Source organism: Staurois parvus, unplaced genomic scaffold, assembly GCF_062004578.1.
Source record: "Staurois parvus isolate SC_StPar_1 unplaced genomic scaffold, SC_StPar_1.0 ptg001073l, whole genome shotgun sequence".
Lineage (NCBI taxonomy): Eukaryota > Metazoa > Chordata > Amphibia > Anura > Ranidae > Staurois > Staurois parvus.
In genome coordinates this window covers 170,620-196,351 of record NW_028318869.1, presented here as the reverse complement: position 1 = coordinate 196,351, position 25,732 = coordinate 170,620, and the positions used below count along the sequence as shown (strand labels likewise).

General features: G+C 48.4%; 1 protein-coding gene across 1 annotated transcript in view; it reads right to left on the bottom strand.

The window, feature by feature from the left end:
* Positions 1–25,732, bottom strand: part of PLB1 (phospholipase B1) — a 188,453-nt gene that overhangs the window by 81,404 nt on the left and 81,317 nt on the right. Inside the window, exons 21-28 of the mRNA XM_089658470.1 lie at positions 24,793–24,901; positions 21,704–21,764; positions 20,155–20,235; positions 17,576–17,641; positions 12,518–12,618; positions 9,040–9,121; positions 5,987–6,091; positions 508–603 (exon numbers count right to left, since the gene is read on the bottom strand). Coding sequence (XP_089514596.1) covers positions 508–603; positions 5,987–6,091; positions 9,040–9,121; positions 12,518–12,618; positions 17,576–17,641; positions 20,155–20,235; positions 21,704–21,764; positions 24,793–24,901 — 701 coding nt within the window. The remainder of the gene's footprint in view (positions 1–507; positions 604–5,986; positions 6,092–9,039; positions 9,122–12,517; positions 12,619–17,575; positions 17,642–20,154; positions 20,236–21,703; positions 21,765–24,792; positions 24,902–25,732) is intronic.

Below are 25,732 nucleotides of genomic sequence, written 5' to 3'. Positions count from 1 at the left end.
GTCTGGTATGGAAGGGTCTGGTATGGAAGGGTCTGGTATGGAAGGGTCTGGTGTGGAAGGGTCTAGTATGGAAGGGTCTGGTATGGAAGGGTCTGGTACGGAAGGGTCTGGTATGGAAGGGTCTGGTACGGAAGGTCTAGTATGGAAGGGTCTGGTATGGAAGGTCTAGTACGGTAGGGTCTGGTACGGAAGGGTCTGGTATGGAAGGGTCTGGTACGGAAGGGTCTGGTACGGAAGGGTCTGGTACTAAGGGGTCTGGTATGGAAGGGTCTGGTATGGAAGTTCTAGTATGGAAGGGTCTGGTACGGAAGGGTCTAGTACTAAAGGGTCTGGTGTGGAAGGGTCTGGTATGGATTTTTAGGGGGACCTCATGCATTTTATTTTGGGGACCTCCTAATATCCATGACACACTGAAGTACCGCCTACATAGAACAGACAATGACTATTTATTTCCAGGAAGAGAAGGACACAGAACAGAGGAACATGACAGAATGTTGGATAACTAACCATGTTTTTCCATAACCCGAGGGCGCCCTGAGCGTGAGCCTTCTTGCCAAAATGGAAGCAGTCTGGTGACATATATGATCGATCGGGAACTCCTTCCTGTACATCAGATATCAACAGGAAAGAAGTGTCAATAAATACTCCAAACAGTATTTCTAAAAGCAAAAAATACAAAATGAATTACTTAATCAATAACTTGTATATTCCGTTCAATAGAGACCGATCATCAAAGGTCTAAGCTATCCATAGATGGATCCAACCTTGGCCAGTTTAGCAGCGACCGTCTGAGATTCGATGCATCTACGGGCAGGCTGGTTGTACTGAAGTTCGACCCATCGATTAACTTCAGTATAACCAACCTGTTGTATTATATTCATGTGATCACTGCCGGCAGCTATAGTTGCCAGCAGTGATCATTGTGTTCGTCCCATCGGCAGAACACAATAGTGCTGCAGGAGGGATTCCCCCATCAACACTGTTGACTGGAGAATCCAGCGATTATCTTTCCTTCCCCCCGTGGTGGAAGGAAAGGAAATTACATAATCTATGGGCTGCTTAAAGTGGAACAAAATCCCGGACCCCGCATTCACTATATCCGCTCTCCCCGGACCCCGCATTCACTATATCCGCTCTCCCCGGACCCCGCATTCACTATATCCACTCTCCCCGGACCCCGCATTCACTATATCCGCTCTCCCCGGACCCCGCATTCACTATATCCGCTCTCCCCGGACCCCGCATTCACTATATCCGCTCTCCCCGGACCCCGCATTCACTATATCCGCTCTCCCCGGACCCCGCATTCACTATATCCGCTCTCCCCGGACCCCGCATTCACTATATCCGCTCTCCCCGGTCCCCGCGTTCACTATATCCGCTCTCCCCGGACCCCGCATTCACTATATCCGCTCTCCCCGGACCCCGCATTCACTATAGCCTCTCTCCCCGGACCCCGCATTCACTATATCCGCTCTCCCCGGACCCCGCATTCACTATATCCCCTCTCCCCGGACCCCGCATTCACTGCATCCGCTCTCCCCGGACCCCGCATTCACTATATCTGCTCTCCTTGGACCTCACATTGACTATATCCGCTCTCCCCGGACCCCGCATTCACTATATCCGCTCTCCCTGGACCCCGCATTCACTATATCCGCTCTCCCCGGACCCCGCATTCACTATATCCGCTCTCCCGGGACCCTGCATTCACTATATCTGGTCTCCCTAGACCCCACATTCACTATATCCGCTCTCCCCGGACCCCACATTCACTATATCCGCTCTCCCCGGACCCCGCATTCACTATATCCGCTCTCACCGGACCCCGCATTCACTATATCTGGTCTCCCCAGACCCCACATTCACTATATCCGCTCTCCCCGGACCCCGCATTCACTATATCCGCTCTCCCTGGACCCCACATTCACTATATCCGCTCTCACCGGACCCCGCATTCACTATATCCGCTCTCCCCGGACCCCGCATTCACTATATCCGCTCTCCCCGGACCCCGCATTCACTATATCCGCTCTCCCCGGACCCCGCATTCACTATATCCGCTCTCCCCGGACCCCGCATTCACTATATCCGCTCTCCCTGGACCCCGCATTCACTATATCCGCTCTCCCTGGACCCCGCATTCACTATATCCGCTCTCCCTGGACCCCGCATTCACCATATCCGCTCTCCCTGGACCCCGCGTTCATTATATCTGCTCATTAGCATTTTTTTGAGACAGATAAAACTTTATTTTGGCGGTATTTATTCACCGCTGGGATTTTTTATTTTTTTTGCTATAAATGAAAAAGTCCAAAAATTTTGAAAAAAAGTGTTTTTCTTATAAAATGTTGTAAATAAATCTTTCTTCATACATCTTGGCCAAAATTGATTCCGTTATCTTTTTAGTAAAAAAAAAAAATAACCCAAATTAGGTTATAACCAAAAATTATGTTTTTTACATTTTTATATTATTATTTATGTCTTTTTTTTTGCTTTTTACATACTGTCACCCTAGCAGTGTGGTGTCACCATGGTGACACTGTACTACTTGTGGGGGGTGCCGAAGATTTTTGTTTTTTACATGGATTGCTTTTACACCCATAAAGGCTGTGAGAGGAATCATTTCTCCTTCTTTCTGTCTGCATTCTTGCAGCCATTGAGAAATACTGTGTGAGCTGTGATTGGTCACAGCTTGTCACATGGTACTGTTGTGAATGGCCCTGTACCATGTGATGTCTGTGATCATTCACAGATTTCACTAATAGTAAGCAATGATGTCAGAAATGACATCTTGCCTACTACTCTGCATGTGATCACTGATTGGCCAATCAGTGATCACATGATCGGGACCTTGCACAGAGGTCCCGTATGACGATCGGTGTTCCACTGTGTCTGGATGACACAACGGCACCGGAACACGGTGCTGAGCGCTCCCAGGGAGAGCAGGGGGCGGGGAGGCCATTTATAAACGTCCACTCGCCCCTGCACTGATCCCGTCCAGCCATTTCTGTACATGGGCCGGATGGGAAGGGGTTAAAACAAGTAAATATGATATACTTTCCTATCTATTTACTAAGGCTAGCAGCAGGGGCGGACTGACCATTTGGAAACTTGGGCACTGCCCGAGGGCCCGGGGTCAGTAGGGGGCCCCCCATGAGAGGCTCCTGGTACCTTTTTCATAGGCTTTTTTGCATTTGGCCAAGGACACAGGGGCCCCATGATCCCCTATTGCCCAGGGGCCCCATGAGTTGTCAGTCCGCCCCTGAGCATAAGGATTCAAAATAGTCAATGTTGACGGAGGGAGTGAAGTTCCACTTTAACTTTAGGCCAGCGCATTTTGTGACACCATTGGATTAGAAGGGAGGAGCCTATAAAAATGGTAAATTACTGCAACTACACCTGAGGATCCAGCAGTCAGCCAACAGAAATGAACGATGGAGTGATTGCATCCTATCGAGAAAGTTCGCTGAATCAGCATCACCACAGGCGTCTGAGACAAGTGTTTTGATGCCGATGCTGCAATAAATACCTGAAACTCAAAGCTGAACTTGGGAAGCAGAAACTTCCATTACAGTTACAAAAGGGACAGAATCCGGCTTTGCGTGTACTAAAGGACAAATCCTCGACTCGCTTTAAAGTCCACTAATGAGGGCAGGTGTGCACTCCAGAAAACCTGATCTGCACCGCCGAGAAACAACCAGCAGATGGCGAAGGTTTTAGGCTGATTGTTATAGAAATGTGATGTTTGTGAACCACCCAAAGAATTGTACGGGAATTGTTTTACTTTGACTTAATAAAAGGAGATTTTAGGAGGGTCGATGATTTTAAAAGGTCGGCAACTTTTACTGATTTCGACATGATTTCTTACAAAAAAGAACAACTTTGCTCCTTTTCGCAGACCTAAATTTATAAAGTGACTTCAGGTGCACCAGCCGGCTTGCAGCCCCCAGAGATCAGTTCACCCGTCGTTATAAACAAGCCGCATACAATTATTTCCTTCCAATTTTAATTGCCCAGATCTGCAGTGATCGCCCCCATGCCTAGAGATGTCTTCAGGATCTTGTATCCTTACGTTTGTGTACTTTGTATCATCCTCGGATTTATCTCTGTCCTTCCCTAATAATATGTACCATAGATAAGAGTTACATTTACAGCGCGAGATAAAACGGCTAATAAGCTGCATTATGCAGATATACAACCATCTCGTGTTCCATCCATATCATCCCACCCTGACCGGCTGAAGGACATCGATCGCTCTTCCCTGGATTTTTGGTAATTTTATGTTATTATTATCAATTTTACCCGAGAGTCATTTTAATGTGGTTTCACTGATATGCTACATTGTCACACTCACATTCCAACTAACACACACACACATGTAAATATATACACTATATTGCCAAAAGTATTGGGCCCGCCCTCCATATCATGTGATTCAGGTGTTCCAATCTCCTCCATATCATGTGATTCAGGTGTTCCAATCCCCTCCCAATCATGTGATTCAGGTGTTCCAATCCCCTCCATGGACACAGGTGTATACAATCCATCCCCTAGGCATGCAGACGGCTTCTACAAACATTGGTGAAAGAATGGGTCGCTCTCAGGAGCTCAGTGACTCCAAGCGTGGTCCCGTGATAGGTGGCCACCTGGGCAATAAGTCCATCCGTGACATTTCCTGGCTACTAAATATTCCACGCTCAACTGTTAGTGGGATTATAACAAAGTGGAAGCCACTGGGAACAACAGCCACTCAGCCACCAAGTGGTAGGCCACGTCACATGACAGGGCGGGGTCAGCGCATGCTGAAGCGCACAGTGCGCAGAAGTCGCCAACTGTCTGCAGAGTCAATAGCTAAAGACCTCCAAACTTGGTGTGGCCTTCAGATGAGCCCAACAACAGTGCGTAGAGAGCTTCATGGAATGGGTTTCCATGGCCGAGCAGCTGCATCCAAGCCTTCCATCACCAAGTGCAATGCAAAGCGTCGGATGCCGCGGTGTAAAGCATGCTGCCACTGGACTCTAGAGCAGTGGAAACATGTTCTCTGGAGTGACCAATCACACTTCTCTGTCTGGCAATCCAATGGATGTGTCTGGGTTTGGCGGTTGCCAGGAGAATGGTACTTGCCTGACTGCATTGTGCCAAGTGTAAAGTTTGGTGGAGGGGGGATTATTGTGGGGGGTTATTTTTCAGGGGTTGGGCTTGGCCCCCTCACTTCCAGTGAAGGGAACTCTTAAGGTGACATTTTGGACAATTTCATGCTCCCAACTTTGTTGGAAGAGTTTGGGGATGGCCCCTTCCTGTTCCAACATGACTGCCCACCAGTGCACAAAGCAAGGTCCATAAAGACATGGAGGAGCCAGTTTGGGGTGGAGGAACTTGACTGTCCTGCACAGAGTCCTGACCTCAACCCCATAGAACACCTTTGGGATGAATTAGAGCGGAGACTGCGAGCCAGGCCTCCTCCCCCGACATCAGTGCCTGACCTGACAAATGTGCTTCTGGAAGAATGGTCCAACCTTCCCATAGACACCCTCCTAAACCTTGTGGGGGGCCTTCCCAGAAGAGCTGAAGCTGTTATAGCTGCAAAGGGCGGGGCCAACTCAATATTGAACCCTACGGACTAAGACTGGGGGGCCATTAAAGGTCATGTGTGTGGAAAGGGCGGGGCCAACTCAATATTGAACCCTACGGACTAAGACTGGGGGGCCATTAAAGTTCATGTGCGTGGAAAGGGTGGGGCCAACTCAATATTGAACCCTACGGACTAAGACTGGGGGGCCATTAAAGTTCATGTGCGTGGAAAGGCCGGCGGCCCAATACTTGGGGCAATATAGTGTATAAATATTAAAAAAAAAAGTGTTCTACTATGACATCAGAAGAAATAGAGGCAAGATGCTGAAAGATCTTCAATAACAGATACAACAAAGAAACGCATCAAACTCTCTGATAGATGAAACCTCTTAGTGCATCATGTCGGTATTACCGGAGTTAGAGGAATCTCCAGTTGTTCCAAAAACGGCTGAATGACGACGGTGAAATCATCTGTGGTGTCGTACAATCCGGTCTCCACCAGCTGGCGAGTTTTTTCCTGAAAGGAAATTGTACCATTCAACCTTCTCCCTTAGTATTTGGAGCAAAAGTGGAAAATAGAGACACTCCAAACCTGAAGAAGTCCTCACTGCGGGGAATCTGCCCGGCACCCCAATGACAGACAACAGATTATATCTAAGAGTTTGACTTTACAAACTTTCAAGCAATTTGTACCCTTATATATTAAACACATTAATGTGTACATCGCTACAAATACAAAAACCAGCGTCTGGCACGTCTGGCGTGTAGGCCAGTATCCCCATAACAAGGGAGCAGTGAGCTCGCTTTTCCCCTACTCCATGTGCCATTCAGCAGTATGATGCGATAGAGTAGGGAGTTCCAGAGAATGGGAGAGGCTCTGGCCAGATTGGGGTAAGGAATTCCAGAGGATTGGAGAGAATCTAGACACATTGGGGCAGAGAGTTCTAGAGGAAGAAAGAGTCTATAAACAGATTGGGGTAGGGAGTTCCAGAGGATGGGAAAGGCTTTGGGCAGATTGGGGTAGGGTGTTCCAGAGGTTGAGAGAGAATCTAGACAGATTGGGGTGGGAAGTTCTAGAGGGAGAGAGAGTTTCTAGACAGACTGGGGTAGGGAGTTCCAGAGGAAGGGAGAGGTAATGGACAAATTAGAGTACAAAGTTGCATGTAATAAGAGAGTCTATGGAGAAGTCCTGAAGGCGAGCATAGAAAGAGGTGACAAAGGAGCTAGAGAGCAGGAGGTCTTGCAAGGATAGAATGGAACAGTTTGGGTGATATTTTGAGATGGGGTTGGTGATGAAGCTTGGAAGCTGAGGATGGCTTAGTAGGTTGTTGTTAGTATTTTGAACTTTATTTGTTGGGTGAGCGGAAACCAGTGGAGGGATTGTTATAGAGTGGTGGATGACACTGAATGGAATCCATTGGAGCGATTGGTGGAGAGGGATGGAGGACACTGAATGGAAGCCAGCGCATGGATTGGTGGAAGAGGATGGAGGACACTGAATGGAAGCCAGCGCATGGATTGATGGAAGAGGGTGGAGGACACTGAATGGAAGCCAGCACATGGATTGGTGGAAGAGGATGGAGGACACTGAATGGAAGCCAGCGCATGGATTGGTGGAAGAGGATGGAGGACACTGAATGGAAGCCAGCGCATGGATTGGTGGAAGAGGAAGGAGGACACTGAATGGAAGCCAGCGCATGGATTGGTGGAAGAGGATGGAGGACACTGAATGGAAGCTGGTGGAGAGATTGGTGGAGATGGATGGAGAACACTGAATGAAAGCCAGTGGAGGGATTGGTGGTAGAGAGGGGTGGAGGACACTGAATGGAAGATAGTGGATGGATTGGTAGGGGGGGAGCACTGAATAGAAGCCAGTGGAGGGATTGGTGGAGAGGGATGGAGGACACTGAATGGAAGCCGGTGGAGAGAATGGTGGAGAGGGGTGGAGAACACTGAATGGAAGGTAGTGGAGAGAATGGTGGAGAGGGGTGGAGGACACTGAATGAAAGGCAGTGGAGGGATTAGTGAAGAGGGATGGAGGACACTGAATGGAAGCCAGTGGAGATATTGGTGAAGAGGGATGGAGGACACTGAATGGAAGCCAGTGGAGGGATTGGTGACGAGGGATGGAAGACACTGAATGGAAGCCAGTGGAGCGATTGGTGTGGAGGGATGGAGGACACTGAATGGACGTCAGTGGAGATATTGGTGGAGAGGGATGGAGGACACTGAATGGAAGCCAGTGGAGAGATTGGTGGGGAGGGGTGGAGGACACTGAATGGAAGCCAGTGGAGAGATTGGTGGAGAGGGATGGAGGACACTGAATGGAAGCCAGTAGAGGGATTGGTGGAGAGGGATGGAGGACACTGAATGGAAGCCAGTGGATAGATTGGAAGAGAGGGGAGGGGGCAGGACATTGAATGGAAGCCAGTGGAGGGATTGGTGGAGAGGGATGGAGGGCACTTAATGGAAGCCAGTGGAGAGTTTGGCAGAGAGAGTGAGAGGACACTGAACAGAAGCCAGTGAAAGGATTCCTATAAATGTGATGGAGGACACTGAAAGGAAGCCAGTGGAGGGATTGGCAGAGGGGGGTGGTGGGCACTGAGTAGTTGGTAAGGAGATTGAGTCTGGCAGCAGAATTCATGATGGACTGAAAGGAGGAGAGTCTGTGTAGTGGTCAACCATTGAGGAGGGAGTTGCAGAGGTTGAAGCAAAAGATAACAAGTGAAGTGGATTAGTAGCTTGGTGGTGTCATTGGTTAAGAGGGGGTATCATTTGAAAATGTTATATAGGTAAAGGCACCAAGATGTGGACAGTGATTAAATGAGGGGCTGAAAGAGAGGTCAGAGTCCAGGATTACACTTTGCACCCTGGTATGAGGGGAGGGACTAATAGTTGTGCCATTGATCTCAATAGAGAAATCTGGGAAGGAGACACGGGAAGGGTAGGAATTATCAGGAGTTCCGATTTTTAAAAATTAAGGTTGAGGAAGTGGTGTGACATCCATACTGAGATATCAGGTAATAAATTAGTGATGCACGAGAAGACTGAAGGTGTGAGGTGAGAAGCAGAGATAGGTTTGGGTGTTGTCAACATAGAGGTGGTATTCGAAGCCATGCTGGGTTATCAAGTGGCCCGGGAAGGAGCAATAGATAGAGAAGAGAAGGGGTCCAAGGTCTGAGCTTTGGGGACCTCTACAGAAAGAGGAAGAGGAGAGAAGGAGATAGAGTTGTAGGTGACACTGAGGGAATTGCTTAGGTAGTTAGGAGGAGAACCAGAAGAAGCAGAGTCTTAGAGATCAAAGGGGTGGAATATTTTGAGGAGCACTGGATGGTCAACTGTGTCAAAGGCAGCAGAAAGGTCCAGCAGTAAGTAATAAGTATAATAAGAAGATCCCATCTCAGTCTCAGTGAGAAGACATCGGGGTTTCCATTTGTATGGCAAATACTGTGATATATCACTTACCTGGTACTGCTTATTGAAAGTCTTAAGAACTCCAATTTCTGTTGAGCCCTCGGGGTAGTCTACCACACATCCGCACAGCGCACTGCCGAGAGACACAATTTTACTTCAGCACCCACACTTCTCTAAAGATGGCCACACACCATTAGATTTTGCTTTGAACAATCATAGAAAAATCATTCGTTATTTGATCGAACATTCGATGTTTCCACCGCTGACTCAGCTGATATCCTTCGAAAAGGCCTTAAAATCCAGACCTGGAACTTTGCATTAGGCAACCTTTTCCAAATAAATGGGCTGCAATCAGGGGGCGGACTGACAACTCATGGGGTCCCCGGGCAATAGGGGATCATGGGGCCCGTGTCCTTGCCCAAACTCAAAAAAGCCTATGAAAAAGGTACCAGGGGCATCTCATGGGGCCCCCTACTGACCCCAGGCCTTCAGGCAGTGCCCGAGTTTCCAGATGGTCAGTCCGCCCCTGGCTGCAATGCATCTTGAAGCTTGAACATTTTGGGTTCAGGTACATTTGTTGTAATGTAGGTTGCTGTGCACTGTGGTGTGTTGGAAGGTAGGGGTCCTCTGGAAGTGGGTTGGGATCCTGATTTGGACCCTGATGTAAGCTGGGATTCTGATGAGGACTTTTATGTAAATGGGGACACCGATGGGGACCTTTATGTAAGGGTGACTGTGATGGGAACTCTCGTTTTAAAAGGGGGTCTCCGATCTGGACCCTAATGTATGGGGGACCTCTGATATGGACCCTGATGTAGGAGTGACTCTGACAGGAACTTTCATTTTGGGGAGGCTCTGATGTGTACCCTGATGTAAAGGGGGATTCTGATATGGACCCCAGTGTATGGAAGATTCTCATACGCACTCTCATGTGAGGAGGGGGGATTATGATCTGAACCCTGATGTAGGAAGGGAATCTGATGCGAACTCTCATCTAAGGGGGGACTCTGATGGACCTCTCCTGTAAGTGGAGACTCCCATTTGGACCCTGATGTAAAGGGGATTCTGAAGGGACTCTCATGTGGGAGGGGATTCTGATCTGGACCCTGATGCAAGGAGGCATTCTGATGAGAACTCCTCTACTATATAAAGGGGGACTCTGACAGGGCCCTAATGATGATAGGGGGACTTTGATGGAAACTCTTGTAAGGGGGCTCTGATCTGGACCCTGATGTCGGGTGGGACTTTGATCTGGACCTTGATGTAAGGTAGGTCTTTGATAGGTGCTCTGACGTAAAGGAGGGGGGAACTCTGATCTGGACCATGAGGTAAGGTGGGACTTTGATATGTGTTCGAATATGAAGAGGGGGGGCTTCTAATCCAGACCCTGATGTAGGGTGGGACTTTGATGGGAGCTCTAAGGGGGGGGCTCTGATCCGGACCCTGATTTAAGGTGGGACCTCGATAGGTGCTCTGATATAAAGGGGGAGCCTCTGATCTGGACCCTGATGAAAGGTGGGACTTTGATAGGTGCTCTGATGTAAAGGGGTGGGGGGGCCTCTGATCTGGACCCTGATGTAAGGTGGGACTTTGATAGGTGCTCTGATGTAAAGGGGTGGGGGGCTCTGATCTGGACCCTGATGTAAGGTGGGACTTTGATAGGTGCTCTGATGTAAAGGGGTGGGGGGGGGGGGCTCTGATCTGGACCCTGATGTGGGGGAGACTCTTTTGGGGACTCTCAAGCAGGGGCGGACTGGCAACTCATGGGGCCCCCGGGCAATAGGGGAGCATGGGGCCCCTGTGTCCTTGCCCAAACTCAAAAAAGCCTATGAAGAAGGTACCAGGGGCATCTCATGGGGCCCCCTACTGACCCCGGGCCCTCGGGCAGTGCCCGAGTTTCCAAATGGTCAGTCCGCCCCTGCTCTCAAGTAAGGGGGCTAACCCTGATTTGAGGGGCATTTAAATGATGGGTTTCTGGGACACTGGTGGTCCTAGTAACCAAAGATGGTACAATGACAGCGCTGGATACTGGGATGGCTGGGGGGGGCAGGGGATGTTGGGGATGAACAAAGACCGCAGACTGCAGACCTGTGTGAGAAACCTCTGGTCCCAGCTGAAGCTGCAGTGGGCTGGACTTGGGCCGCGGATTGTAGTTCGGAGAGTTTGCAATCATTGTATACATAACAATGACAGATCAGAAAGAGCCTCTAGATGCCCTCTGACCTCCCGGTCTCTGGATCAGGTCAAGGCTGCCTCTAGATAACACCGAATGGAGGATAAGGCCAGCAATCTGCTCACATATTGATAATACACCATAAACTGTGAGATGTCAGAGAAATCACGTCTGTGTCATCTCCTCGCTTCCTCCTATCTCCTTCTATTTCAGTCTTACTCTTTGATCCCAGATGAAGTGATTGATGTGCACCAGGACAGTGTTATGTAATACAGAGGAAAGGGCGCGGGCCACCCATCTGTGCTATAGGTGAGAGAAAGGGCTCATCACCCAATGGGACAGGACGTGGGAGTGGGACGCCCAAGTGTCAGGGTGTCATTGTTCTGTGACCCCCAAGTGACAGGGTGTCATTGTTCTGGGACCCCAAAGTGTCAGGGTGTCATTGTTCTGGGACCCCCAAGTGACAGTATGTCATTATTCTGTGACCCCCAAGTGTCAAGATGTCATTGTTCTGGGACCCCCAAGTGTCAGGGTGTCATTGTTCTGGGACCCCCAAGTGTCAGTATGTCATTGTTCTGGGACCCCCAAGTGTCAGTGTGTCATTGTTCTGGGACCCCAAAGTTTCAAGGTGTCATTGTTCTGTACCCCCAAGTGTCAGTGTGTCATTGTTGGACCCCCAAGTGTCAGGGTGTCATTTTTCTGGGACCCCCAAGTATCAGTGTGTCATTTTCTGGGACCCCGCAAATGTCAGAGTGTCATTGTTTTGGGACCCCCACCAAGTGTCAGTGTGTCATTGTTCTGGACCCTCAAGAATCAGTGTGTAATTATTCTGGGACCCCCAAGTATCAGGGTGTCATTATTCTGTTACCCCCAAGTATCAGTGTGCAATTGTTCTGGGGACCCCAAAATGTCAGTGTGTCGTTATTCTGGGACCCAGGGTGTCATTGTTCTATTACCCCCAAGTATCAGGGTGTCATTGTTCTGGGACCCCAAGTGTCAGTGTGTCATTGTTCTGGACCCCTAAGTGTCAGTGTGTCATTGTTCTGGACCCCCAAGTGTCAGTGTGTCATTGTTCTGGACCCCCAAGTGTCAGTATGTCATTGTTCTGGGACCCCCAAGTGTCAGTGTGTCATTGTTCTGGGACCCCAAAGTTTCAAGGTGTCATTGTTCTGTACCCCCAAGTGTCAGTGTGTCATTGTTGGAACCCTACTAGGGCCATTTTGTAGCAGCGATTTTAGAGTCGATCATCCATTGTTAAGTGTCTCTATGATACATCTTGTGAAAGTCCCACCCAGGTAGTGGGACCGCAGACTATACGGAATATGAGGAGCCATACTGATTATTTATTATCCTGACCTCATGAGTCTCCGCGGACAGTTAGTCTTCTCATCATCATACAGACCCTTCAATGGTACAATGTCCAGAATAGTCACCAAATTCACAAACATTCTTGGAACCTGAAAAGAGAAAAGTACATTAATGACAGCACTGAAGACGTCACACCGCTGCACGATCCCAGGACGGTATTGCTGTATTTGGTGTGTTTTTATTCATGCGTTTTATTAACCCCTTCCAGTCCGGACACTTTCCCCCCCTTCCAGTCCGGACACTTTCACCCCTTCCAGTCCAGACACTTTCCCCCCTTCCAGTCCGGACACTTTCACCCCCTTCCAGTCCGGACACTTTCACCCCCTTCCGGTCCGGACACTTTCACCCCCTTCCGGTCCAGACACTTTCCCCCCCTTCCGGTCCGGACACTTTCACTCTTCCAGTCCGGACACTTTCACCCCTTCCAGTCCAGACACTTTCCCCCCCTTCCAGTCCGGACACTCCCCCCCCCTTCCAGTCCGGACACTTTCCCCCCCTTCCAGTCCGGACACTTCCCCCCCCTTCCAGTCAGGACACTTTCCCCCCCTTCCAGTCCGGACACTTTCACCCCCTTCCAGTTCGGACACTTCCCCCCCCTTCCTGTCCGGACACTTTCCCCCCCTTCCAGTCCAGACACTTTCCCCCCCTTCCAGTCCGGACACTTTCACCCCCTTCCAGTCCGGACACTTTCACCCCCTTCCAGTCCGGACACTTTCCCCCCCTTCCAGTCCAGACACTTTCCCCCCCTTCCAGTCCAGACACTTTCCCCCCCTTCCAGTCAGGACACTTTCCCCCCCTTCCAGTCAGGACACTTTCCCCCCCTTCCAGTCCGGACACTTTCCCCCCCTTCCAGTCTGGACACTTTCCCCCCCCTTCCAGTCCAGACACTTTCACTCCCTTCCAGTCCGGACACTTTCCCCCCCTTCCAGTCCGGACACTTTCCCCCCCTTCCAGTCTGGACACTTTCCCCCCCCTTCCAGTCCAGACACTTTCCCCCCCTTCCAGTCCGGACACTTTCCCCCCCTTCCAGTCCGGACACTTTCACCCCCTTCCAGTCCGGACACTTTCCCCCCCTTCCAGTCCGGACACTTTCCCCCCCTTCCAGTCCAGACACTTTCCCCCCCTTCCAGTCCAGACACTTTCCCCCCCTTCCAGTCCGGACACTTTCACCTCCTTCCAGTCCGGACGCTTTCCCCCCCTTCCAGTCCAGACACTTTCCCCCCCTTCCAGTCCAGACACTTTCCCCCCCTTCCAGTCCGGACACTTTCACCCCCTTCCAGTCCGGACACTTTCCCCCCCTTCCAGTCCGGACACTTTCCCGCCTTCCATTCCGGACACTTTCTCCCCCTTCCTGTCCAGGCCAATTTTCAGCTTTCAGCGCTATCACACTTGGAATGACAATTGCGCGGTCATGCAACACTGTACCCATATGAATTTTTTAGCATTTTTTTTTAGACAGATAAAGCTTTATTTTGGTGGTATTTATTCACCGCTGGGATTTTTATTGCTATATAAATGAAAAAGTCCAAACATTTTGAAAAAAAAGTGTTTTTCTTATAAAATTTGCAAATAAATAATATTTCATCATAAATCTCGTCCAAAATGTATGCAGTTATCTTTTTAGTGGAAAAAAATAACCCAAATTAGTTTATAACCAAAAATTATCATTTTAAATTTTTTTTTCTAAATTTTATTTTATTTTGTATATTATTATTTATGGGTTTTTTTTTTTGTTTTTTTTTACACACTGTCACCCTAGCAGTAGTGTCACCATGGTGACACTGTACTACTTGTGGGGGGTGATGAAGATTTTTTTTTTTTTTTTTTTTTACACTGATTGCTTTTACACCCATAAAGGCTGTAAAAGCAATCATTTCCCCTTCTCTCTGGCTGCTTTCTTGCAGTCATTGAGAAATACTGTGTGAGCTGTGATTGGTCACAGCTTGTCACATGGTACAAGGCTGTTGTGAATGGCCCTGTACCATGTGATCTCTGTGATCATTCACAGATTTCACATGTAGTAAGCAATGATGTCAGAAGTGACATCTTGCTTATTACTGTGCATGTGATCACTGATTGGCCAATCAGTGATCACATGATCGGGACCTCACACAGAGGTCCTATACAACCATCGATGTTCCACTGTGTCCGGAGGACACAGCGGGCATCGGATCATGGTGCTGCACGCTCCCAGAGAGCACCCACAGTTCAAAATGGTGGGCGCTGTTCAGGGGCAGACTGACAACTCATGGGGCCCCCGGGCAATAGGGGATCATGGGGCCCCTGTGTCCTCGCCCAAACTCAAAAAAGCCTATGAAAAAGGTACCAGGGGCATTTCATGGGGCCCCCTACTGACCCCCGCCCCTCGGGCTGTGCCCGAGTTCTCGAGTGGTCAGTCCGCCCCTGGCGCTGTTTATGAATGGCAACCCGCCCCTGGACTGCCACCGTCCGGCCATTTATATACAGCGGCTGGACGGCAAGTGGTTAAATACTAAAATATCTCCTAGACTGTAAGCTCCCAGGATCAGGGCCCTCCCTCTTAGATTGTAAGCTCCCAGGATCAGGCCCTCCCTCTTAGATTGTAAGCTCCCAGGATCAGGTCCTCCTATCCCTCTTGTATTGATCTGTATTGTTGCTGTATTGTCTCTCTTTATATTGTACAGCGCTGAGCAAACTGTTGGCGCCATAAATCCTGTATAATAATATAAATCCTGTATAATAATAATATAAATCCTGTATAATAATAATAATAATATTGGAGGTTTATCTGCTCCCGGTGAGCCTTGTTTTGTCACAGCCCAGTTGTACCGAGAGGTCCAGTACCTGTGGATGCAGCTATTGGGCAACGACGTCTACACGCTGGATTTTTGATATGACATTTATGCCGTTGCAATGGCAGCCATCAGTTCCGCGAGGTTCAAATTCACAGGGAGGTGCAGGTGGACCTCTGAATTTCTTTCTATGGAGAAGGATCACATTTGATGGCGGATTGGTTGCTTTCAAGTTTCTTCACTTGGACTTTATGTAATGTGGACCGTGTTTTATTTTCATTTATTTTAGGTTTAAAAAAAGATTTTTGGGGAAATTATTTTTGGATCGCATTCTTGTACAGCCCTGGCCATAGGTTTTGAGAATGACACAAATATGAATTTTCACAAAGTCTGCTGCTTCAGTGTTTTTAGATCTTTTTGTCAGATGTCACCATGGTACACGGAAGTAGAATTACAAGCATCTCATCAATGTCAAAGGCTTTTATATGAAGTTCATGCAAAGAGTCAATATTGGCAGTGGTGGCCCTTCTTTTTCAAGACCTTTGCACTTCTCCCTGACGACAGCATGTCAGTCAACTTCTGGACCACCTCCTGACTGGTGGCGGCCCATTCTTGCATAATTAATGTTTGGAGTTTGTCAGAATTTGTGGGGTTTTTTCTGTTTACCTGCCTCTTGAGGATTCACCACAAGTTCTCAATGGGGAGTTTCCTGGCCGTGGACCTAAAATTTCAACGTTTTGTTCTCCAAACAAAATTAGTTATGACTTTTGCCTTTTGGCAAGGTGCTCCATCATGTTGGAGAAGACATTGTTCCTCACCAAACTGTTCTTGGATGGTTGGGAGAAGTTACTCTCGGAGGATGTTTTTGGACCATTCTTCATTCATGGCTGTGTTCATAGGCAGAATTATGAATGAGCTCCACTCCCTTGGCTGAGAAGCGACCCCACACCTGAATGGCCTCAGGATGCTTTACTGCATGACACAGGACTGATGGTAGCGCTCACCTTTCCTTCTCCAGACAAGGTTTCTTCCAGATGCCCCAAACAATCGGAAAGGGGATTCATCAGAGAAAATGATTTTCCCCCAGAACTCAGCAGTCCAATCCCTGGACCTTTTCTACAATATCAGTCTGTCCCTGTTTTTCAAGGAGAGAAGTGGCTTCTTTGCTACCCTTCTTGACACCAGGCCATCTTCCAAAAGTCTTCGCCTCACTGCACGTGCCGATGCTCTCACACCTGCCTGCTGCCATTCCTGCGCTGGTGGTTTCCCGATCCCGCAGCTGAATCAACTTTAGTTGATGGTCCTTTCGCTTGTTGGACTTTCTTGGGCACCCTGAAGCCTTCTTCAACACAATTGAACCATTCTCCTTAAAGTTCTTGAGGGTTGCTTTAAGGGCAATCTTAGTAGCAGCAATATCCTCGCCTGGGAATCCCTTTTTGTGCAATGCGATGATGACTACACTTGTTTCCTTGCAGGTAACCATGGTTAACAGAGGAAGAACAATGATTTCAAGCACCGCCCTCCTTTTAAAGCATCCAGTTTGTTATTCTAACTCAGTCATCGTGACAAAGTGATCTCCAGCCTAGTCCTCGTCAACACTGCCATCTGTGTTAACGAGAGACTCACTGACATGACGTCAGCTGGTCATTTTGTGGCAGGACTGAAATGCAGTGGAAATGTTTTTTTGTTTTGTTTTTTTTTTGTTTTTTTTTTAGATTAAGTTTCTTTCCATGGCAAAGAGGGAATTTTCAATCAATTGTAATTCATCTGATCATGCTTCATAACTTTCTGGAGCAAATGCAAATTTCCATCATAAAACTGAGGCAGCAGACTTTGTGAAAATGAATATTTGTGTCATTCTCAAAACGTTTGGCCACGGCTGTATAGGCAACAATTATTCTTACCGGCAGTGGTGTATTTAGGTTTTGTGCTGCCCTAGGCAACACGAAAATTGGGTGCCCCCCCAATGAGAAAGTGAGAGAGTTCAATGAGTCTGTGTGTGTATATATATACTGTATATATATATATATATATATATATACATATGATTCTCTCTCTTTCTCTGTTGCATGACCGCGCAATTGTCAGTTAAAGTAACACAGTGCTGTAATGCAAAAAATGGAAGGAAGGAGGGCAAGGGGTTGATGATAAAAAGGCGGAACTTTCTTGAAAATGATATTGTTGCCGTATACTGCGACATGCAAGGAACTGACGCTGAAACGTCGCTGACATCGCGATATGAACAATACGTCATCTATAGATCGGTGATCCTCACCTCCGCCTGCAGGTAGTCCAGGGCCTGTTTGATTCTGTATACAAATTGTTCAGGAGAATGATAGACCTGATGAAGACCAAAAAAAGAAACAAATTTAATGCATCAACTATTTTTTTTTTCAGAAATATTTTTTTTTTCCCAAAGAGAAGGATGAATATATCGCGCTCATCTGCAGATAACACTTGAGATTAATGTGAAACTGAACTCTCTCGGTCAACAATTATTGTTTCAACTTTTTTTTTTTTTTTTTACATTTCTTCAGTGGCTTCCTGGTGTCTGGCCTAGGCCAAAATGATGTCATACATCCCAGGAGTTACATAGTTAGTCTGAAAAAAGACAAAATTCCATCCAGTTCAACCATAGAAAAAAAAAAAAGTGATAATCCTACTCCCACAGTTGATCCAGAGGAAGGCAAAAAAAACCTCCAGCAAAGCACAATCCAATTTGCTCCTACAGGGGAAACATTCCTTCCTGATCCCCCGAGAGGCAATCGGATATTCCCCGGCAGGGGCGGACTGACAACTCATGGGGCCCCCGGGCAATAGGGGATCATGGGGCCCCTGTGTCCTTGCCCAAACTCAAAAAAGCCTATGAAAAAGGTACCAGGGGCATCTCGTGGGGCCCCCTACTGACCCTGGGCCCTCGGGCAGTGCCCAAGTTTCCAAATGGTCAGCCCGCCCCTGTTCCCTGGATTAACTTTCCCTATAGATGTTATATTCTGTGTATCCAAAAAACAATCCAGGACTTTTTTGAAGCAATAAATGACTCATCTGCCCTTACTCAAGATGGTTGCGGCTAGAAAGTATAGGGGGGTCAAAGTGATTTCTCAGCACAATACAGCATGGAGATATGGATGGAGGGGGGAGTTTGCTATGAAGATTAAAAATAAATTAGAGAGAAGTATGACCAAATCACTTTTGACTGGTTACAGGCAGGCCCAAAACGGGACACAAAATAGGCTGGACTCAGCAGCATGTGGCGGGAAGGCCCATATGGTCACCTTGTTCCTGGCAGGAAGGCCCATGTGGTCACAACGTCCCTGGCAGGAAGGCCCATGTGGTCACAATGTTCCTGGCAGGAAGGCCCATGTGGTCACTATGCTCCTGGCAGGAAGGCCCATGTGGTCACTATGCTCCTGGCAGGAAAGCCCATGTGGTCACCATGTTCCTAGCAGGAAGGCCCACATGGTCATCTTGTTCTTGGTGCGAAGGCCAATGTGGTCACCATGTCCCTGGCAGGAAAGCCCATGTGGTCAACATATTCCTAGCAAGAAAGGCTCATATGGTCACCTTGTTCCTGGCGGGAAGGCCCATATGGTCACCTTGTTCCTGGCGGGAAGGCCCATGTGGTCACCATGTTCCTAGCAGGAAGGCCCAAATGGTCACCTTGTTCCTGGCGGGAAGGCCCATGTGGTCACCTTGTTCCTGGCGGGAAGGCCCATGTGGTCACCATGTTTAGCAGGAAGGCCCATGTGGTCACTATGTTTAGCAGGAAGGCCCATGTGGTCACTATGTTTAGCAGGAAGGCCCATGTGGTCACCATGTTCCTAGCAGGAAGGCCCATGTGGTCACCATGTTCCTAGCAGGAAGGCCCATGTGGTCACCATGTTCCTGGCAGGAAGGCCCATGTGGTCACCATGTTCCTGGCAGGAAAGCCCATGTGGTCACCATGTTCCTGGCAGGAAAACCCATGTGGTCACCATGTTCCTTGCAGGAAGGCCCATATGGTCACCATGTTCCTAGCAGGAAGGCCCATGTGGTCACCATGTTCCTGGCAGGAAAGCCCATGTGGTCACCATGTTCCTGGCAGGAAAGCCCATGTGGTCAGCATGTTACTGGCAGGAAAGCCCATGTGGTCACCATGTTCCTAGCAGGAAAGCCCATGTGGTCAGCATGTTCCTGGCAGGAAAGCCCATGTGGTCACCGTGTCCCTGGCCGGAAAGCCCATGTGGTCACCCTGTCCCTGGCAGGAAAGCCCATGTGGTCACCATGTCCCTGGCAGGAAAGCTTATGTGGTCACCGTCTCTCTGGCAGGAAAGCCCATGTGGTCACCATGTCCCTGGCAGGAAAGCCCATGTGGTCATCGTGTCCCTGGCAGGAAAGCCCATGTGGTCACCCTGTCCCTGGCAGGAAAGCCCATGTGGTCACCGTGTCCCTGGCCGGAAAGCCCATGTGGTCACCCTGTCCCTGGCCGGAAAGCCCATGTGGTCACCCTGTCCCTGGCAGGAAAGCCCATGTGGTCACCATGTCCCTGGCAGGAAAGCTTATGTGGTCACCGTCTCTCTGGCAGGAAAGCCCATGTGGTCACCATGTCCCTGGCAGGAAAGCCCATGTGGTCATCGTGTCCCTGGCAGGAAAGCCCATGTGGTCACCCTGTCCCTGGCAGGAAAGCCCATGTGGTCACCATGTCCCTGGCAGGAAAGCTTATGTGGTCACCGTCTCTCTGGCAGGAAAGCCCATGTGGTCACCATGTCCCTGGCAGGAAAGCCCATGTGGTCATCGTGTCCCTGGCAGGAAAGCCCATGTGGTCACCGTGTCCCTGGCTTTAGATATATTATTTTTTGTATCACCATCACTTACTGGGTTCTTGCAGATTCCACACAGATCGTTTCCTCCAATGAAGATAGTCAGCAGTTTCCAGTCTTCCGCGTAATTAATTCTCTGATCAAAACAAACAGAAAAAATAAATAAATATATAAAAATGCAGAAATGATGCAGAAAATGACATAGAAGCACTTTAGGCATTTAAACTGGAATCCTGAAAATTCGGATGTTTTATCTCAGGTGTTCGTCCTGCTAACAACCCCAATAATGACAGGAAGTAATCAGTGGAATGATATCTGATCAATAAAAACATCACTAGGACAGGAAATGAAGAAAAATCTCCCCGACCTGACACAGAAAAATATGAACCTACAAGGATTTGTGATACTCCCTCCGGCCTCCCCTCCAGTCCTATACTGGTGTACCGGCTCCTCCCCTTTAGTCTCGCACAGGTGTGCTGGCTCCTCCCCTCCAGTCTTATACAGGTGTACCAGCTCCTCCCCTTCAGTCTTGCACAGCTCTACCAGCTCCTCCCCTCCAGCCTTGCACAGGTGTACCGACTCCTCCCCTTCAATCTTGCACAAGTGTCCCGGCTCCTCCCCTCCAGTCTTGCACAGGTGTACTGGCTCCTCCCCTCCAGTCTTGCACAGGTGTAGCGGCTCCTCCCCTCCAGTCCTGCACAGGTGTACCGGCTCCTCCCCTCCAGTCTTGCACAGGTGTGCCGGCTCCTCCCCTCCAGTCTTGCACAGGTGTACCGGCTCCTCCCTTCCAGTCTTGCACAGGTGTACCGGCTCCTCCCCTCCAGTCTTGCACAGGTGTACCGGCTCCTCCCCTCCAGTCTTGCACAGGTGTACCGGCTCCTCCCCTCCAGTCTTGCACAGGTGTATCGGCTCCTCCCCTCCAGTCTTGCACAGGTGTACCGGCTCCTCCCCTCCAGTCTTGCACAGGTGTATCGGCTCCTCCCCTCCAGTCTCGCACAGGTGTATCGGCTCCTCCCCTGTCCTGGCTTCCTCTGATGTCACTGCACACTGGGAGCTTCTCACAATGTGCATTAGAAGGACGTCCAGCATCATCTAGCCATTTCCTCCCCAGTCTGACTATTCCTGGCCCCGCCCCTTTCCTTCACTGACTATTTATTCAATCCCGGAGGCTCAGCATCATATGTGGGCGTTACCTATGCAAATACAGCCTTTCTCCGGGAATGCCCACTCCTCCAGACTGACACCTGCCCATTGAGGCATTTTAATATTTACACAACTCCCCTCCAGAGCCATCCCACTGCTTGCATCAGGACTGAGGGCCCTTGAGAAGAGTACCGAGGCGGAAGGCTATGTACAGCACCCTATAATCAGCCATGATCTGCCTGCATTGCATAGAGAAGCACAGAGGCCCAGTGATGACATCACTGGGAATAAAATGAAGTATATAATGAAAGGGGGAATGGAAGGTGTCATTATCATGTTGATGAAAGGGGGGGGGAGGGGGGAGAGGGAGGAGCCAGGAAAGATAAAGTATAACCTGTACTACATCACAGCTGAGAAGTCGTTCTGTTTATATTCGTTGATGGAAATGTATGTTTTCTTACCCCTGTTGAATTCATCCTCTTCATGGCCGTCACCAAGTACTCGGACTGCTCCAGCATATCACTGCAAGGAACACAACCGGGTCAGAACCATCGACAGATCCCACCAATCACAGGCCAGGCTGAACTACAGACGCTCCATTGGCTTTCATTAACCCCGTCGTGACCAGAGGACATTGAAGTGCATTAGAAGCTGCCCAGACCTGACGTCACCAGGGGCGGACTGACCATTTGGAAACTCGGGCACTGCCCAAGGGCCCGGGGTCAGTGGGGGCCCCCATGAGATGCCCCTGGTACCTTTTTCATAGGCTTTTTTGAGTTTGGGCAAGGACACAGGGGCCCCATGATCCCCTATTGCCCGGGGGCCCCATGAGTTGTCAGTCCGCCCCTGGATGTCACCCAACTGCCAGTTAATGCGACTCGTCTACATAAATCATTTCTCACGGTTTGGTTTTTCTCAAACGTTTCAGGCCAGTTCACACTCCATGTGTTTCAGCGTTCACTCCATGCGTTTCAGCTGCTTCTTTTCTGCCTCCAAAACGCACAGAAAGTCGGTGATCTGATTGTCGGTGTCATCATTCACATCAGCGATTGTAGTTCCGGTGCGTTCCGGAGGCAGAAAAAAAAAACAGAACAGGCTGCACAGAACTGCACTGGAACGCAGGAAGATGCATTAAAAAGGCACCGGAACGCACATGTCCCTATTTGAATTAAAGGAAAATAGAGGGGAAAAATGAACCAGAAAGCATCAAAAATGTATAAAAAATTAACCAGAACGCGCCAAAAATGCAAAAAACACGCATGTTGAAATGCATCTGGACTGCGTTTCTATACTGTGAACCGGCCCTTAACCACTTGCCATCCGTGCCATAGAGAGGAATGACGGCTACAGCATGGATGTCCAGTCCTGGGAGGGCGTCATGACGTCCTCCCACGTGCCTCCAGGAGCACGTACCCGGCGATCTCCTACGGACACAGCTGATCACATGATGTGGTAACAGGCCAATCATAGCGGCCTTTTACCACGTGATCAACCGTGTCCAATGACAGAGCAGATCACCGGTAAATGCAGTTGGAGGTTATCGGCTGCACTTTTCTCGCACTGTCACAGTGTCAGGAAAGTACTGCCGATAACCAGCAATTGTCAGCGAACACATCAACACTGATCATCAGGGCCCATCAGTGCCGCTCACCTGTCCCTAGCAGCGCCACCCACCTATACCCAGCAGTGCCACCCATCAGTACTGCCTATCAATGCCCATCAGTGCCGCCTATCAGTGCAGCATCATCAGTGCCAGCTCATCAATGCCGTCTATCCATTCCCATCAGTGCTGCCTATCTGTGCCACCTATCCATGCCCATCAGTGCTGCCTATCAGTGCCCATCAGTGCTGCCTATCCATGCCCATCAGTGCCGCCTATCAGTGCCCATCAGTGCCGCCTATCCATGCCCATCAGTGCTGCTTATCTGTGCCACCTTATCAGTACCCATCAGTGCTGCCTATCAGTGCCCATCAGTGCTGCCTATCAGTACCCATCAGTGCCCCCTATCAGTGCCCATCAGTGCCCCCATCAGTGCCCATCAGCGCCCATTAGTGCTGCCCATCAGTGCTGCCTATCAGTGCCCATCAGTGCCATCTATCAGTGCCCATCAGTGCTGTCTATCAGTTCAACCTATCAGTGCCCATCAGTGCCGCCTATCAGTACCCATCAGTGCCGCCTATCAGTGCCCATCAGTGCCGCCTATCAGTGCTGCCTATCAGCGCCCATCAGTGCTGCCTATCAGTACCCATCAGTGCCGTTTATCAGTGCCCATCAGTGCCGCCTATCAGTGTTGCCTATCAGTACCCATCAGTGCCACCTATCAGTGCCCATCAGTGCTGCCTATCAGTACCCATCAGTGCCGCCTATCAGTGCTGCCTATCAGTGCCCATCAGTGCCGTCTAGCAGTGCCCATCAGTGCCGTCTATTAGTACCCATCAGTGCCGTCTATCAGTGCCCATCAGTGCCGTCTATCAGTGCCCATCAGTGCTACCTATCAGTACCCATCAGTGCCGCCTATCAGTACCCAGTGCCGTCTATCAGTGCCCATCAGTGCCGCCTATCAGTGCCGCCTATCAGTGCCCATCAATGCCGTCTATCAGTGCCCATCAGTGCCGTCTATCAGTGCCCATCAGTGCCACCTATCAGTGCCCATCAATGCCGTCTATCAGTGCCCATCAGTGCCACCTATCAGTACCCACCAGTGCCACCTATCAGTGCCCATCAGTGCTGCCTATCAGTGCCCATCAGTGCCATCTATAAGTGCCCATCAGTGCCCATCAATGCCGTCTATCAGTGCCCATTAGTGCCGCCTATCAGTACCCATCAGTGCCGCCTATCAGTGCCCATCAGTGCTGCCTATCAGTGCCCATCAGTGCTGCCTATCAGTGCCCATCAGTGCTGCCTCATCAACACACCTCAGTGAAGGAGAAAATTACCTGTTTGCAAAATTTTATAATAGAAACAAAGAAAAATGTTTTTTTTTTTCAAATTTGTTTGCTCTTTTGTTTATAGCGCAAAAAATAAAATCCCACCAAAAGAAAGAAACTATATATATTGAAATATATTGAATACGGCCAAAATTGTAGCATTTCAGATATATGTCGATTATATTCAGGAAGAATATTTTAAAAAATATATTTAAAATATATTTTTCTTCCATGTGGGACCCCCCCTCTCCCCCCCCCCCCCGCAGGGCTGCCGGCTCCCCTACTCTCCTTCCCACCAGCACAATGAGATCCCTCAGGATGGAGAGTGGGGGAGGGGTCCGCTGAATATGTCACATTTACCAGCCCCTTTCTTTCCTGAATGAACACAATGAGTGATCAGTACCGATCACTCACTGTGTTCATTCATACTGTAACTGAAGCATAGTAAACTGTGTTTTTTTTGGGGGGGGGGGGGGTTGTATGGAGCCACGCGGTTTCTAACAGCAGCCCTGGTTGTCACCTTGGCTCACGGTTTCTGAAATGGGTCCTGTCTGTACCAGCAAAAATGGCGGTGATTGGAGGGGGCGGGGCATGTGATCATTTCTCATTTGAATCGTCTTACTCTGCTTTGGCTCCCGGAACGGCGCGGTTCAGCTGCGATCGATTCAGGACATGGAATCCTTTCCCCGTGGAGAAGCCTTGTATGTCGGGATTGAACATCCGGAAAATGTCTGCAGATGGAAAGCAGCGCGGTCACGTGGACACAGAAGTATTATTACACCAGAAAACGCGTCCAAAGGCGGAGCTTGTACTGCGGATATCAGGCTGGATTCACACTGGAGCGTTTTTCGCACGGTTTCGCGTGCAACTTTTGAGCGTCTTTTTACACAGCGTCTTTTAGGCGTTTTTGAGCTTTGGCATTTTTTTCATTAGCCAATAGAGAAAAATATCATCTATTGCATCATTTGTTGCTATGTCTTTCAGCTTCTTTAGCTCTTCCATCAGCTTTTATTTATTTTTTATTATTCATTTATTTTTATTTTGTTTTTTTTTGGTTAGAGTATGGCATAGTGCGGTTAATATTTTATTTAGTGTCTTCTTATTATTAATTTTTTTTGTTAGGATTAGGGTGTTAATAATAACACTAATAATAATAATTAATGAATAAAAAAATGTAAATTAAATAATAATAATCATAAATAAATAATCAATAAATACAATAAATGAATATGTAATAGTAAATAAATATTAAATAAATTCTTATTATTATTAATTTTAATTATGAAGAAGAAGAAGAAGAAGAAGAATGTATGTATTTATTTTGTGTAAGGGTTAAGATGTTTTATCATATTATCATTATTATTATTATTATTATTAATAATAATAATGTTAAAAATAATATATTTTTTACTATTATTATTATATAATGTATTATTATTTAATAATAATAATAATAATAATAATTATCATGTTAATAATCATTTTAACAATAATATATTTATAATAATAAATATATATATATATATATATATATATATATATATATATATAATAACAATAAT